We start from the raw sequence: 15,177 nt of genomic DNA, 5'->3' as shown, positions 1-15,177 counted from the left end.
CTCAGATACATAGAAAACAAACTTACGTTTACCAAGGGGAAAGAGGGTGGGGAGGGGTAAATTAGGAGTTTGAGATTAGCAAATACAAACTATTATATATAAAATAGATAAACAACAAGGTCCTACTGTATAGCACAGGGAACTATATTAAGTATCCTATAATAAACCATAATGGAAAAGAATATGAAAAATAATATTCTATATATGTATAACTGAATCACTTTGCTGTACACCAGAAACTAACACAACATTGTAAATCAACTATACGTCAATGAAAAAAACACAGACGCGTAAACAAGATTGTACCTTTGGCCCCAGATTTGCTAGCAAGAAGCTGTGCTCACCCCTGTGCAGCTGAGAAAAAACCCTGGTGACCTGCTGGCTGAGGTACCAGGCTCTGCTTGTGTGGGGCTCTCCCTCAGCTTGGGCTTCCTTTGCTTTGTCCTCCCCATATGGACCACAGCCAGCCACTGGCTTAGGTGAAGCCACTTAGCTTCGGAGTTGTCTGCTCCTTTTACTTCTGGGTTAGACAATGTGGGCCTCAGACTCTATAACCGCCACCACTTGGCCCAGTGTTCTGTTTGGGCACCTCTCCAGGGCCGGCTTAAGAGCATGGGATGTGGATGCCACTGAGCAAACCAGGCTGCAATCCTGGCCCCACCAGTGTGACCCCATGCCAGCTACTTCACTCCTTCTTGGTTTTGGTTTCTTCATCAGTAATCTAAGACCCATTTCATAGGTGAAATATGATGTCTTCATTCTAAGGCATTTTTAAGTTGAAAAATCTGTCATCTGAACGTTGCTACATCCGAGCCAGTGAATTTCCTTCTGGTCCTCAGTGAAGCCCCAATTCTCCCTGTAGGTTCCTTCTTCCCAGGTCCTTTTCCCTCCCCCTTTGCTTGGCTAATTCCCTCCAGTTCTTAAGTCAGAAGAACTCTCTTCTCTGCATGTCCACGGCTACCATCTTGGTCCTAGCAGCTGTCTTATCATGTGTGGTCGGCCACAGTGTCCTCCTAACAGTCCCCCTGCCTCCACTCTTGGGTCCCTCAGTCAATGCTCCACCCAGATACTGGAGTGAACTTTGGAAACAGACACAGCTCCTGCCCCATGGAACTGAGAGCCCAGGAGGAGAGGCAGCATCAGACTGAAAGGATATGTTACGGGGAAGGTGAGGAAGGAAAATGATAAGGTGGGGGAGGAAGGGATTGGGAAGTTCTTTCTGAGGAAATGACATTTCAGCTACAATCTGAAGGATGAGGAGAGGCTCACTGAGGGAGGGCTGGAGGTGAGATCATGTCAGGCAGAGCAAACAGTACGTGGAGAGACCCAGTGGCAGGAAAGAACTCGGCTTTTTGTAGGAATTGAAAGGAGGCCCGTTTGGCAAGAGCTTGGGAAGCCCTGGGGAGTGACACTCAGTGGCTCAGTGCTGGCCTCTGGACGGTCCCCTACCTGTAATGTGCCTTCAAGACCCTGCACCATCTGGCCCTGCTGACCTCCCCAAACTCATTCTGAGTCAGTTTCTTCTGCAGAGGGTAAAGCTAGTTTGGGATGGAGAAGTCTGAGTTCCAGAAGAGCCCGTCTGCTCGGCATGATAATGTACTGGGCTGCTGTCCCTGTGGGTAAGTCCATCAGAGGGTGCACCTCTTCCTGCTCCTGGGCCTGGTCTGCCAGTGGGCAGGGGACATGCCAGGGTGCACACTGGTCTGGAGGGGATAAGCTGGCCACTGCAACAGGGTGCGGGCTGGGGGTCGGGGTGGAGAGTTGCTCAGGAGAGAGAGTTCCATGTGGACTTTGCTTTGTGGGCTCTGCCCTGTGTCTCCTCGGTTGTCCCAGCCTTCAGGAGAGCCTCGGTGAGTGTGACAGCTGTCTCAGCTCTCACTGAGGAAATGAACCCAAGAGCAGTGCCTAGAGTTGTGGTAAAGCAGATTGGGGAAGATGGGGAGATGCCAGGTTCAAGACAGCCAGCAGTCCAGTGGTTAAGGCCCCGTGCTTCCACTGCAGGGGCCGTGGGTTCTAGGGAACTAGGATCCCGCATGCATGCACATGCAGCCAAAAAGAAAAAAAAAAAAAGGAAAGCCTGTGGTTACCAGCAGAGACTGGGGGTGTAATATTTATTTGGGTATTAGAAGGGTGTCTGGCTTCTGCAGGTGGGAAAAGACAGGGATGTCGGGATGTCTGCGTTCTTAGTGCATAAAAACCCACACTTTCCTGGTATGTGTGGCTGGGCCACCCAGTATGGGGTCTAAAGGAAAAGGTGCTCCCCAGAAATGGAGGAGCAGGGCAGGGCCCTGCAGACCAAGGATGACAAGTCTAGAGAGGCACGGTGGTAAGAGAAAGAAGGGCAGAGCTCTGCTTACAATACTAACACCAGGGTCTGCAGATAGTGGAAGATGTGGGGGAACTCTACCAACTTTTCTGGGGTCATGATTTTACTCTCACCTTCACATGTGTGAAAATTCTCAGAAAACCTCATTATGTTTCATAAGTAGGAAGAAAACATAGGAGGCTTTTTCTGGTCCTGAGGTGGCTGGCAAAGGAGAAAGCAGGTCAGAAGAGACAGGCAAAAAAAAAAAGAAGAGACAGGCAGCCCTGCCCTTGAGGCCCAGAGAGAAGGCGCCAGGGACATGGGATCTCTGCAGTGCCGGGCAGCCCCGTGCCTGGACAGGGCCTAACAGCGGTAGCTTTGGATGAGCAGGAGCCCCCCGGGCCTCAGGGTCCCTCTTTCCCTCCCTCCCGCCCGGCTCCCTGGCTAAGCAGAGAGTTGGATGTGGTTATGGGCGAACACCTTTATTTTCCCCTTGTCCCAAGTTCCCCAGGGCAGGAGGGAGATGCTGGTGTGGTCACGGCTACAGGGGCTGCTGCCCAGAGCCAGTCTGGGGACAGGAGCGCAGTGCTTCCTCTGACGTGGAGATGCTCACCAGCGAGGGTCACTTGGTCTGCACCTTTAAGTCCACTTCTGCCCCGAGGAGGGAAGGCAGCCGCATCCCAGCAAGGGGGTGGAAGCCCGGGACCTGCTCTTGCTCTTGGATCTGGTCTCTGAGGCGCTGGATCTCCAGGCGTTGCATCTCGATGATTCTCCCAGTTTCCTCTTGCTCGTTCAGTCTCATGGTGGGAGAGATGCCGGGCAAGTCCTCGCTGGACACTGCAGGGGACAGAGCAGGACAAGCGTGGGCCTGTTACCGGACTGCTGCAAAGCTTATCCTCCCATCCCCTTCCATCCCCCACACCGCCCCCCGCACTTGTTTACGGAGCACCTACTATGGGGCAGACACTCCATCCCAGACCCTAGGGATACAGAGACGAGCTGTTTCACTGTCCCGCAGAGAAGGAGAAATGAAGAGACACGCTTTGGAGAGAGAAGGCAAATGCTAAGCCTGACCTCAGCCCGGCCCCTCTCCTAAGCTCTGCAGTCTGCTGCCCCAAGGCCCCCTCCAGTGGGGGCTACTGACTCCCCACACCCCAAGCAGGGTGACACTCTCCTGCTGACCCAGGTTGGCCTCCAAGCTGCCAGTCCTCCTCCTCCTCACGTACACCTGCTCCTGGAGACCCCTCTCTAGCCCTCCTGCTGCGGTCACTCACTCGTGTCCCCTGAGGACGTCCCCCGAGACTCTCAGTCATCCTCCTGCCTCCGTGCTGCCATCATCCTGGGCGATGCTGGTGTCCACGAGGGTCCACGGCTCACCCCACCCTCTGGCCTCACGAGGCTGGACTCTCGGCATTAATTGCTTGGCCTGCACGCCAGCTCCGCACCCACTCTGTGGCTTCCCCGCCCTTGCCATGCCCAGGATCTTTCACTCTAGAGCTCCATTCACCTCTTCTTAGACTGAATTTAGACCTTGGCTTCCTGGACAACTCCATTTTTTACCTACCAAATGGGTTCCTCTTAGATTCGCTCCCTTTTCTGACCCAGAGTGAGTTTCTTCTTCCATCTAGAGGCCTCGTCCCTCAGTCCCAGGTAGCTGCCCAGCCCAAACCCAAGATAATCCGACCATCCAGGGTCTCTGCTTTTACATCTGGCCTGCTGCACACTACCGATAAAAGCAACACACGACATTGAAGTTCTTGGTTTCCAATCCCAGACGGACTTTATGTCCATAATCAGGAAACTCTCATTCCCCACAGCAGCACTTAGGAACTTCAATCTTTACTCCAACTCCTCTCCCCTACTTAGAAAATAAAATTGTGGTAAAATCTATATAACATAACATTTACTCTCTTAGCCATTTTTAAAAAAAATATTTATTTACTTATTTGGCTGTGCCAGGTCTTAGTTGCAACACGCAGGATCTTCGTTGCTATGTGAGGGATCTTTTTAGCTGTGGCATGTGGGATCTTTAGCTGTAGCATGCAAACTCTTAGTTGTGGCATATGGGATCTAGTTTCCTAACTAGGGATCGAACCTGGGCCCCCTGCATGGGATCACGGAGTCTTAGTCACTGGACCACCAGGGAAGTCCCTTAACCATTTAAAAAAATTTAAAATTTATTTATTATTATTATTATTATTGTTATTATTTTGGCTGCGTTGGGTCTTCGTTGCTACGCACAGGCTTTCTCTCATTGTGGCAAGTGGGGCTACTCTTCGTTGTCGTTTTCGGGGCTTCTCAGTGCAGTGGCTTCTCTTGTTGTGCAGCACGGGCTCTAGGCACGTGGGCTTCGTTGCTTCATGGCATGTGGGATCCTCCCAGACCGGGGATCTAACCTGTGTCCCCCACATCGGCAGGCGGATTCCCAGTCACTGCGCCACCGGGGAAGTCCCCACTTAACCATTTTTAAGTGTACGGTTTAGTAGTGTTAAGTACATTCACATTGTTGTGCAACCAATCTCCAGAACTCTTCTCATCTTGAAAAACTCAAACCCCATACTCATTAAACAGCTCCCCAGTTCCCCTTCCCCTCAGCCCCTGGCAGCCACCATTCTGCTTTCCATCTTTATGAATCTGATGACTCTAGGTATCTCAGATAAGTGGAATCATACGGTATATGTCCTTTTATGTCTGGCTTAGCATAATGTCCTCAAGGCTCATCTATGTTGTATCATATGTCAGAATTTCCTTCCTTTCTAAGGCTGAATAGTATTTCATTGCATGTATATACCATATTTTATTTATCCATCCATTGGTGGAAATTTGGATTGCTTCCATCTTTTAGCTACTGTGAATAATGCCGCTATAAACATGGGTGTACAAATATCCTCTTTGAGACCCTGCTCTCACTTCTTTTGGGTATAAACACAGAAGTGCAATTTCTGGTTCATATGGTAATTCTATTTTTAATTTTTTGAGGAAACACCTGTTTTCCATAGTGGCTGTACTGTTTTACGATCCAATTAACAGTTCCCCAGGGTTCCAATTTTTCCAGACCCTTGCCAACATTTGTTACTTTCTGGGTGTTATTTTTTATTTATTTTTGTCATGTTTTGGTTTGTTTTTCTTTTTGATTTGGTTTATTTTGATAGTAGCCATCCTAATGAGTGTGAGGCAGTAACTCATTGTGGCTTTGATTTCATTTCCCTAATTGTTGGTAATACTGAGTATTTTTCGTGTGCTTGTTGGCCATCTGTGTATCTTCTTTGGAGAAGTGTCTATTTAAGTCCGTTGCCTGTTTTTAAATCAGGTTTTTTTTGTTTGTTTTTGTTTTTGTTTTGGAGTTGTAGGAGTTCTTTATATATTCTGGACATTGACCCCTTATTAGCTGTATGATTTGCAAATATTTTCTCTCATTCCATAGGTTGCCTTTTCACTCTGTTGACTGTGTCCTTTGATGCATAGAAGTTGTAAATTTTGACAGTCTAATTTATTATATATTTTTCTTTTGTTGCCTGTGCTTTTGGCATCATATTGAAGAAAGTATTGCCAAACCCATCCTCTCCTTTGCTCTTAACAGATGACATTGCCACCCTCTACACTGAGAAACTGTGTCTCCAACTCCCTCACCACAGTCAAGCTTCTCTCAGGGGAAGAGGGGTTTTCTTTCTTATCCATTGCCAACCACTTCCCTGGAGGAAAAACTAGAAAAGAACACATGATGGTGGCCAAGGATAACAGTGTTTCAAAGAGGAAGTGGTCAGCAATGGCCAGTGGCCAGCCTTGCCTTGGCCTCTAATTGGCCTGATGGGGCCAGCATTCAGAATACTTGACTTATGCCATCCTTCCCAGGAGAAGTCTGGATCCTTCTCTTTCTGTCTTTGCTCCTTGCCTCTTCTCCTTTGCTGCAATTTCCAGGCTCTTGACCTTTCTAGGCTCCTGATTTCTTCTCTTTCCTAGGTCTTGACCCTTCATCCTCCCTCGGCTACTTGTGGTCCCTGGTAGCTATCTCCTCAGGCAAGCTGTGTGGCCTAGTCCTGGAGGCCTGGGAAAAGTAGCGGCCCTGGGAAGGTACAGCACACAAAAGCCTACCAGCCTATCCACCTTCTTGGGCCTGCATCTCTCACCTCTGCTGGTTTCTGTTTACCTCTCTGCCTGCTTTTTTCATATACTTATTATAGGCATCTGTATATTTTCTTTGGAGAAATGTCTATCCAAGTCTTTTGCTCATTAAAAAAAATTTTTTTTGGTTGTTGAGTTGTAGAAGTTGTTTATATATTCTAGATGTCAACCCTTTATCAGATATGTGATTTTTAAATATTTGATGCTTTAAATTTGGATGTAGTCCAGTTTATCTACTTTCTTTTTGTTGTCTGTACTTTTGATGTCATATCTAAGAAATCATTGCAAAATCTAATATCATGAAGATTTCCCCCTATATATTCTTCTATGAGTTTTATAGTTTTAGCTCTTATGTTTAAGTCTTTGGTCCATTTTGAGTTAAATTTCGTATATGACGTAAGGTAAGGGTCCAAATTCATTCCTTTGCATGTGGATATCCAGTTTTCCCTGCACCATTTGTTGAAAAGATTGTCTTTTCCTCATTGAATAGTCTTGGCACCCACATTGAAAATCATTTGACCATATATGTGAGTATTTATTTCTGGGCTCTGTATTCTATTTCATTGGTCTATATGTCTACATTTATGCCAGTACTACACTGTTTTGATTACTATAGCTTTGCTGTAAGTTTTGAAATAGAAAGTGTAAGGCCTCCAACTTTGTTCTTTTTCAAGAGTTTTTGGCTATTTGGGGTACCTTGAGACCCCAGTGAATTTTATTTTATTTATTTAAAAAATTTTTTTTAAAGAACTTTTATTGAGATACAATTGACATACAATAAACTGCACATAGTTAAAGTGTTCAATTTGATATTTTTTCTTATTAGTAATGTATATATGGCAATCCCAATCTCCCAATTCATCCCCCTCATCCCCCCCCCCCAATTTCCCCACTTGCTGTCCATATGTTTGTTCTCTACATCTGTGTCTCTATTTCTGCCTTGCAAATTGGGTGATTTGTACCATTTATCTATATTCCGCATATATGTGTTAATATACGATATCAGTTTCTTTCTGACTCACTTTACTCTGTAGGACAGTCTCTAGGTCCATCCATATCTCTACAGATGTCCCAATTTCATTCCTTTTTATGGCTGAGTAATATTCCATTGTATATATGTACCACATCTTCTTTATCCATTCATCTGTTGATGGATATTTAGGTTGCTTCCATGACCTGGCTATTGTAAATAGTGCTGCAATGAACATTGGGGTGCATGTGTCTTTTTGAATTATGGTTTTCTCTGGGTATGTGCCCAGAAGTGGGATTGCTGGGTCATATGGTAACTCCATTTGTAGTTTTTCAAGGAACCTCCATACTGTTTTCCATAGTGGCTGTATCAATTTACATTCCCACCAACAGTGCAAGAGGGTTCCCTTTTCTCCATACCCTCTCCAGTATTTACTGTTTGTAGATTTTTTGATGATGCCCATTCTAACTGGTGTGAGGTGATACCTCATTGTAGTTTTGATTTGCATTTTGCTAATAATTAGTGATGTTGAGCAGCTTTTCATATGCCTCTTGGCCATCTGTATGTCTTCTTTGGAGAAATGCCTATTTAGGTCTTCTGCCCATTTTTGGACTGGGTTGTTTGTATTTTTGATATTGAGCTGCGTGAACTGTTTATATATTTTGGAGATTAATCCTTTGTCTGTTGATTCGTTTGCAAATATTTTCTCCCATTCTGAGGATTGTCTTTTCGTCTTGCTTATAGTTTCCTTTGCTGTGCAGAAGCTTTGAAGTTTCATTAGGTCCAACTTATTTATTTTTGTTTTTATTTCCATTACTCTAGGGGGTGGACCAAAAAAGATCTTGCTGTGATTTATGTCAAAGAGTGTTCTTCCTATGTTTTCCTCTAGGAGTTTTATAGTGTTTGGCCTTACATTCAGAGATCCCAATGAATTTTAGAATGGATGTTCTATTTCTGCAAAAAATATCATTGGGATTGTGACAGGGATTATACTGAATGTGTAGATCACTTTGGGTAATATTGACATTTTAATACATCTTCTAATCTTTGAACAAAAGATGCCTTTCCATTTGTTGGTGTATTCTTCAACTTCTTTCAGCAGTGTTTTGCCGTTTTCAGTGTACAGGTAGTCCTTCACCTCCTTGGTAAGTTTATTACTGTTTTATTCTTTTTGATGCTATTGTAAGCAAAATTGTTTTCTTCCTTCCTCCCTCCCTCCCTCCCTTTCTTCCTTCCTTCCTTCCTTCCTTCTTCCCTCCCTCCCTTCCTTCCTTTCTTTTTTAAATAAATTTATTTTTTATTGGCTGCATTGGGTCTTCATTGCTGCACACAGGCTTTCTCTAGCTGTGGCAAGTGGGGGCTACTCTTCATTATGGTGTGCTGGTTTCTCATTGCGGTGGCTTCTCTAGTTGTGGAGTACCAGCTCTAGACGCTCAGGCTTCAGTAGTTGTGGCTCATGGGCTTAGTTGCTCTACAGCATGTTGGATCTTCCCGGACCAGGGATGGAACCTGTGTCCCCTGCGTTGGCAGGCAGATTCTTAACCACTGCACCACCAGGGAAGTCCCTAAATTGTTTTCTTAATTCCTTTTCAAATTATTCACTGTTAGTGTATAAAAATGCAACTGATTTTTGTGTGCTGATTTTATATCTGCAACTGGGATTTTTTTTCTTTGTACTCTGGTATTTTAGAATTTCATGATGATGGACCTGACAGTTCTATTTTTAACCACTATACTGGATACTAGGTAAATCTAACAGCTTCTTAAAGACTTTCCCTCTTGCTTTTAGCCACACCTTCACCCCCACTTCCAGAGATAGCTGCTTCTACTAATTCCTGAGCCTTCTGGGACTTCATCAGCTTTCTTCTAGGTTTCCCACTCCTGGCTTAGGATTCAGGTTTCTCGGGTCTATGAAGTTGGTGACAACTCATCTGTCCACTTTCCTGCTTTCAAAATTGTGTCTTGTTTCCTTCTGTGTTTTCTTTGGTTTATTTATTTCTTTGGTTTTACTTATTTATTTTCTTTTGGTTTATTTTCTTTTATTTATTTATTTAAGCTATTTTAGCAGGCTTTCAATTAGCCATCTTTAACTAGAAGTGCTAATAATATGGTTTTAATAAATGAAAAACAAGCAGGCGTGTCTGTTAGGCCTGTTAGTTGTTGTGTGAAAGACAACATAAATGATGCTAAAACTAAAATCTTAGTTAGGGATGATAAGCTCTCTTGTTCAGATAAAGAATTCTTCAAAACTAACAGAACTGGTCAATTTTAAACAACATGGGAATGCAAATTTTGGGCTAACCTGTTTTGTGGCCCCATGTTTAAAATCAGAAGTCTGACTTAGGTTCTTTGTGATCAAGGCAGACAATTGGTAATACCTGCCTTCAACCATTAGAGATGAAATCTCCTTGAGTAAAGCTCTATCACACAAGTGGCATGATGTTTGGTTTGCTTCGGAATAATCTACTGTGGGTGTGGGAGGAAATAACTGGGGCGGGGGAGGAGCGTGGAAATACCGATGAAACAAGAGTGACAGTTGTTCCAAGTCAGGGAATGCATTCATGGGAATTCATCAGACGTCTCTCACAATTTCTGTCTATGTCTGTCAGTTTCTATCATAGTAATAAGAAAAACCTGGCTATATCATACAGCATCCTGAGGAGGTCTCAACTGACTATTTGCTAGGCTGCTTGGGCATATTTGAAATATTTTTTAAAAGAGAAGTTTTGCAATTGTTCACAGACATCTATGCTTCATCTCCAACTGAAGATGTTTTCACCTCCACGAAGTCAAGTTCTCAGTCTTTTTCTATTTTTTAAAGGCTGATTTAATAAATTTAATAAATTTATTTATTTGGCTGTATCATGTGGCTTGTGGGATCTTAGTTCCCTGACCAGGGATTGAACCCAGGCCACAGCAGTGAAAGCATGGAGCCCTAACCACTAGACAACCAGGGAATTCCCAAGTTCACAGTCTTTTTAACACATGCTGTGCTCTTACATTGGTTGTTTAGAGCTAACATTGTTCTTCGGGTACTACTCACAGAGTTTACCCTCACAACTTCTCTTTAACGAAAATGGCATATGAGACAACAATTATGTGTGTGTGTATAATCTGTAATAGCTTAAGACTCACAAAGAGTTATGAAAATAGTGCAAAGTTCCTGTGCATCCTCCAGCTACTGTCCCCCAATGGTGATATCTTGCATAACCACAGTACGCAAGGCGACTGATATTTGAAACACCTAGTCCATGGCCGTGGAATGTTTCATCAGGGTTTCTAAGCTTTATTCCTGATGGTAAACCACTAGAAAACAATATACTTGAACTACGTTAGCTTAATTTTCCACGGCAATACCTCATACTCTTAGTTTTTACTGACTGTCCAGATAAGAAATGGATACCCAAAGAATGTTTTTTTATTGTCTGAAAACCTACCATTAAAGACCGTCAATTACGTTGTTCAACACCCCTTTTGTAAGGCTCCATGTATTTAGTTTCTCATAGAATTTAGTACTAGGCAAAGGTTTGTTTCTCCAGAGAAAACCCTCCTTTCTCCATACGAGAGCTATGTAAACCATCATATTTTTTCCCCTTTTGTCTTGGCTATCAGAAATTCAGAGGAACTTTATAACTGCAATAACTCTTTCCCCTCTCCCTTTAAATTGTTTTTGGTCCTTCCTTTTGCCTTTGTTTTCATTGTACAGTTCCACAATGCTTTATCCACAACTGTAAAATGCAAAAAGCTTTAAAAATGGAAAGCGCTTTTAAATTCATGAAGTTTAGTGTGAATATCCATATGTTTCACTACAGAAATACTACTGTATTTGATTTCAGGGCACTGCCCCAGACTCCTGTAGGGATGTTATGTAATATACAGTATATATGGTATGTTCTTCCTAAGATCTGAAAGATTCTGAATTCTGAAACCTTAGCTAACCTCAAGGATTTTGGATTTGCGGATGTTTGAATGTGGTAGGGTCCTCATACATCCTTTGGAGAGCAGGTGTGTAGCATGGAGAGGTGCCCAGGAGGCCATGGGGTGGATGTGACCTGACACAGGAGAAAACTCGGGAGAGGCAGCTTTGGAAGCCAAAAGGAGATCTGCTCGCGGCTGCCATTGGTCCCTGGATCCCAATGCCCATCTTTCCACTGGTGACATTACCTGTCTCTGGAACGTCTTGTAGTCGACTTTTCTTGGCCAGTTTCAGGGCTGCTTCAAGGTCATACACTTGAGAGCGGGTGAACTTCAGCTCTTTGCGGAGCTCATTAATCTCCTTGATCAGGGAGACATTTTCCTATAGAAAAGAAGCAGGAGAGAGTGAGTATAGATGGATAAGTGATCAGTGGGCACAGGACCTGACCCAGCCTGGGGCTGAGGTTGTAGGGAACGGTTGGGGTTGGTCCTGGACCCAGATTAAGTCTCTGGTTCCTCACTGTGGCATGAGTCTTTATCCTGGCTCGTGGATCAGCCTCTTGAGGTACCACTGACTTACCTTCAGGTGACTCTGGCAACATAAGATACAGACAGCGCGCATCACTCTCATCCATCCAGGCTCTTCCCATCAGTAGCAACAACAATGCTTTTCTAAGCACTTTTCATGAGCTTAATGCAGACATATCATATAACCCTATGTGTAGATTCTATTACAACCACAATTTTATAGTAGAGAAAACTGAGGCACAGAGAGGTGATGTAACTTATCCAAATTACACAGATAGCAAGTAGCAGAGCCAGGATTCTGTCCCAGTCTGGCTCCAGAGCTCTGAGCTCTTAAGTACTGTGCTACAGACTGCTTTTTTTCCATCCATTTGTTGAACCTGCATTTATGTATCTTCTACATCCCTGGGATGCAGACAGAAATAAGACATGGTTTCTGCTCTCAGCAGCATACAGTTTAGTGAGGAATAAAGAAAAGTAAACGGATAATTAACATTTGCTATATCCATTGGATGTTCACGTCTCTCGTTAGTGTTTGATGAATATCCATCCATCCATCATCCATCCATCCAATATTTATTGAGTACTTACTATGTGCCAGGCACTGTGCTGATCCTGAAGTGTATATATAGAGAAAGTAAGACCTGGCCTCTGCTCTTGAAGAGTTCAGGGTTTAGTGAGGGGTCTGGGCACACTTCAGTGAGGTGGCCACTGTGCCGGGGTAGAGGAGTGGGGCACAGAGGAAAGGGACTTAGCCCTGCCTGAAAGACCAGGGTGGACTCCGAGGAACTGACCCCTGGGCTGAGGCCTGATGGAGTTACCAACGAAAGAGTAAAGGGTGGGGGGTCCCAGATAACAGGAACGGCAGGAGCAAGGCACAGAATGAAACGGCAGGTGTGTGGGGTGACCTGCAGCAGTTCCATGTCACTGGAACGTGAGGGGAGAGGAGTAGAGAGGCGTGCGGGGCCGAGCCCGCTGCAGGCCAGGTGGAGGGGGCCCTGTGCTCTGGCACCAAGCAGTCTCTTCTCTCTGGCCTTGGCTTTCTCTTCACACTCAGCACAGGAGCCCCAAGGGAGGCTCCATGGAGGCGCCCCGTCACCACGGGCTGCTCTGCTCTTGGAGCCCACGGCTTCAGTACTCAGTGTGTCCGCCATAGCACCTCTCAGAGGACTGTGCACGAATCACCTGAGGATCCTGTTAAATGTGGCTTCTGACTCGGCAGGCCTGGAGCTGCTCCTGAGATTCTGCATTTCTAACCAGCTCCCAGGAGATGCTGTGGGGCTGGACCATGCCGTGGGTAGTAGCAAGGCCCTTGAGGGTCTGAGTACCTACAGAGGCAAATTCTGGCCAAATCTACATAAGATGGACCTGTGCCAGAAACAAACTGTGCTTCCACTTGGGACACTGTCCCTGGAGTGGTGAGCATGGAGTCAGAGCCCAGAGCACAGCGTGAGCCCCAGCTCTGCTGTCCGTGGAGCGGGACAAGCCTCCTCTGTTATGGGGATGTGAACCGCAGACACCCTGACAGTCTCTCCCTCCAGGGCCTCTGTATCTAAGCAGATCAGATCTACATTCAGATTTTTAGTATATCACGTATTCAATAATTCTGCTATTCCTCATTTTAAAAAAGTGTTCTCCCTCTTGGATGAAATGTCCAGTTATCGCTAATCCCTCGTTCTCAGGCTTGGCTTTGTGCCTGTTTTTTGATAAAGTCGGCACATTTTCTCCTGATTTTTTTACCCCTTTAACCAACCCAGGCCTTGGTGATGCATAGTCCACAGATGCTCTGTTCCCTCCCCCCCCCCGGAAATTCTCCATGCTGACTTTATATCATGATGTAATCAATTAAATATGTATTTATTGGATTCTAAGACCTTGGACTCTGCCTGACCTGGAAGAGGTGCTCGCTAAATATTTGTGGAAGGGATAAGCAAATTAATAACTAACACAGGGGATACCAAGTGGAATAAGATGAATCTTACTCACGAGGAAATTACAAACCAGGGGGTAAAGGTTGAACACGGGAGACCAGACCAAAGAGAGTCTCAGGAGAGACACAGGGAACTGCTGGGCACACCAGCTCACGTAGGGGCTCTTTCCACCCCTCCTCGCAGTTGGTGTTGCTTAGCTTCACTTCCCCTGCCTCATTCAATAAAGTAATTGTAATCAGAATAAAGATTAGAGACTGAAAGTGCCATTTCCCCAGTTCTCTCCAGAAACATTTTTAGGTACTTCTTCCCAGTCAATCTCCATTCATTTCATCACTCGGTCCTGTTGGCTTTGGGTCTGAATGGAGTCTCGTGTTTATTTATGACCAGCTCTCAGCATCTCTCCCCTCCACTACTGTGACGGCCCCACACGGAGCCCCTGACAACCCTGTCACCGTGACTGCGACTTCGGGCTCCCGGTACTCTTTGATATGCATGTTTCTGACCCCACCGCCAGCCCTGGACACCTCCAGGAGGCTGGCCACCTAGACGGGTCTCCAGAACATGCTTCAGGCCTCACTGGTGTGTGACTGAGGCCCAGGACTCAACGCAGCCCGATTCCTCTGCTCTTCTTGTTCGTTCATTCATAAAAACGGAAAGCCTATTAGGTGCTTACTGTGCCAGACATGGGAGGTCCAGCGGGGATGCTGTGCAGAGAGATGCCCGGACCTTGTGAAGAGGGGGGATCACCAGTGTGAGGAAGCCTCCCTGTGGAGGTGGCAGGGAGGGAAGAGTGTCTCACACCCAGAGCCAAGAGAGAGCAAGCAGGGCCTGAGTTCCCAAATGCTCGGTGACAATGGCAGTAAGATAATGACTTCGAGGGTGGACTAGGTTCCTGCGACACGTCAGATACTTTGCATACGTGGCCTCATTTAACCCCTACGACCCCCTCACAGGGAAGGTATTATGAGATTCAGTTTCACAGGAGGAAGCTGAAGCCGTGCATGGGTGGCAGCCCCCTGGCTGCCTTAATTCCTCTCTCACTGCTGCCTCCCAGACTCTACTCTCTCACCTCTGATGTACGTCACCTCCGTCAACACCTCACAGAGTATGAAGGCCAAGGGAGCCCCCGAAAAGTACAAGTGGGGCTGCCTTAAGAGGGCTTTCTGGGGTGGTCTGTGTTCTGAGGAGTCTGGAGGTCGCACTGAGGTCAACTGTAAATGCCTTGGGTAGTTTTGTGACGTTAAAACGTGAATGCAACAGGTTTGCTGAGCCTTCTGTTCCTGATTCCTCCTTGGTCAGGACGGTCTACAAAAGCCCCTCTAACCCTCCAGACCCCCACCCAGCGCCTCCGGCAGGGAAAACCTGACCTGGGTCCACCGAGCGCCAGGACATGGGGCACGTGAGAGAGA

At 45.7% G+C, this 15,177-nt stretch overlaps 1 protein-coding gene across 1 annotated transcript in view; it reads right to left on the bottom strand.

Moving 5' to 3' along the window:
* Positions 1 to 2,927: 2,927 nt before the first annotated feature.
* Positions 2,928 to 15,177, bottom strand: part of CFAP57 (cilia and flagella associated protein 57) — a 61,760-nt gene continuing 49,510 nt past the window's right edge. Inside the window, exons 21-22 of the mRNA XM_057709200.1 lie at positions 11,562 to 11,694; positions 2,928 to 3,142 (exon numbers count right to left, since the gene is read on the bottom strand). Coding sequence (XP_057565183.1) covers positions 2,928 to 3,142; positions 11,562 to 11,694 — 348 coding nt within the window. The remainder of the gene's footprint in view (positions 3,143 to 11,561; positions 11,695 to 15,177) is intronic.

This window comes from Hippopotamus amphibius, chromosome 1 (assembly GCF_030028045.1).
Source record: "Hippopotamus amphibius kiboko isolate mHipAmp2 chromosome 1, mHipAmp2.hap2, whole genome shotgun sequence".
Lineage (NCBI taxonomy): Eukaryota > Metazoa > Chordata > Mammalia > Artiodactyla > Hippopotamidae > Hippopotamus > Hippopotamus amphibius.
The sequence above is the reverse complement of the archived record's forward strand: the minus strand, read 5'-3'. Positions and strand labels throughout refer to the sequence as shown.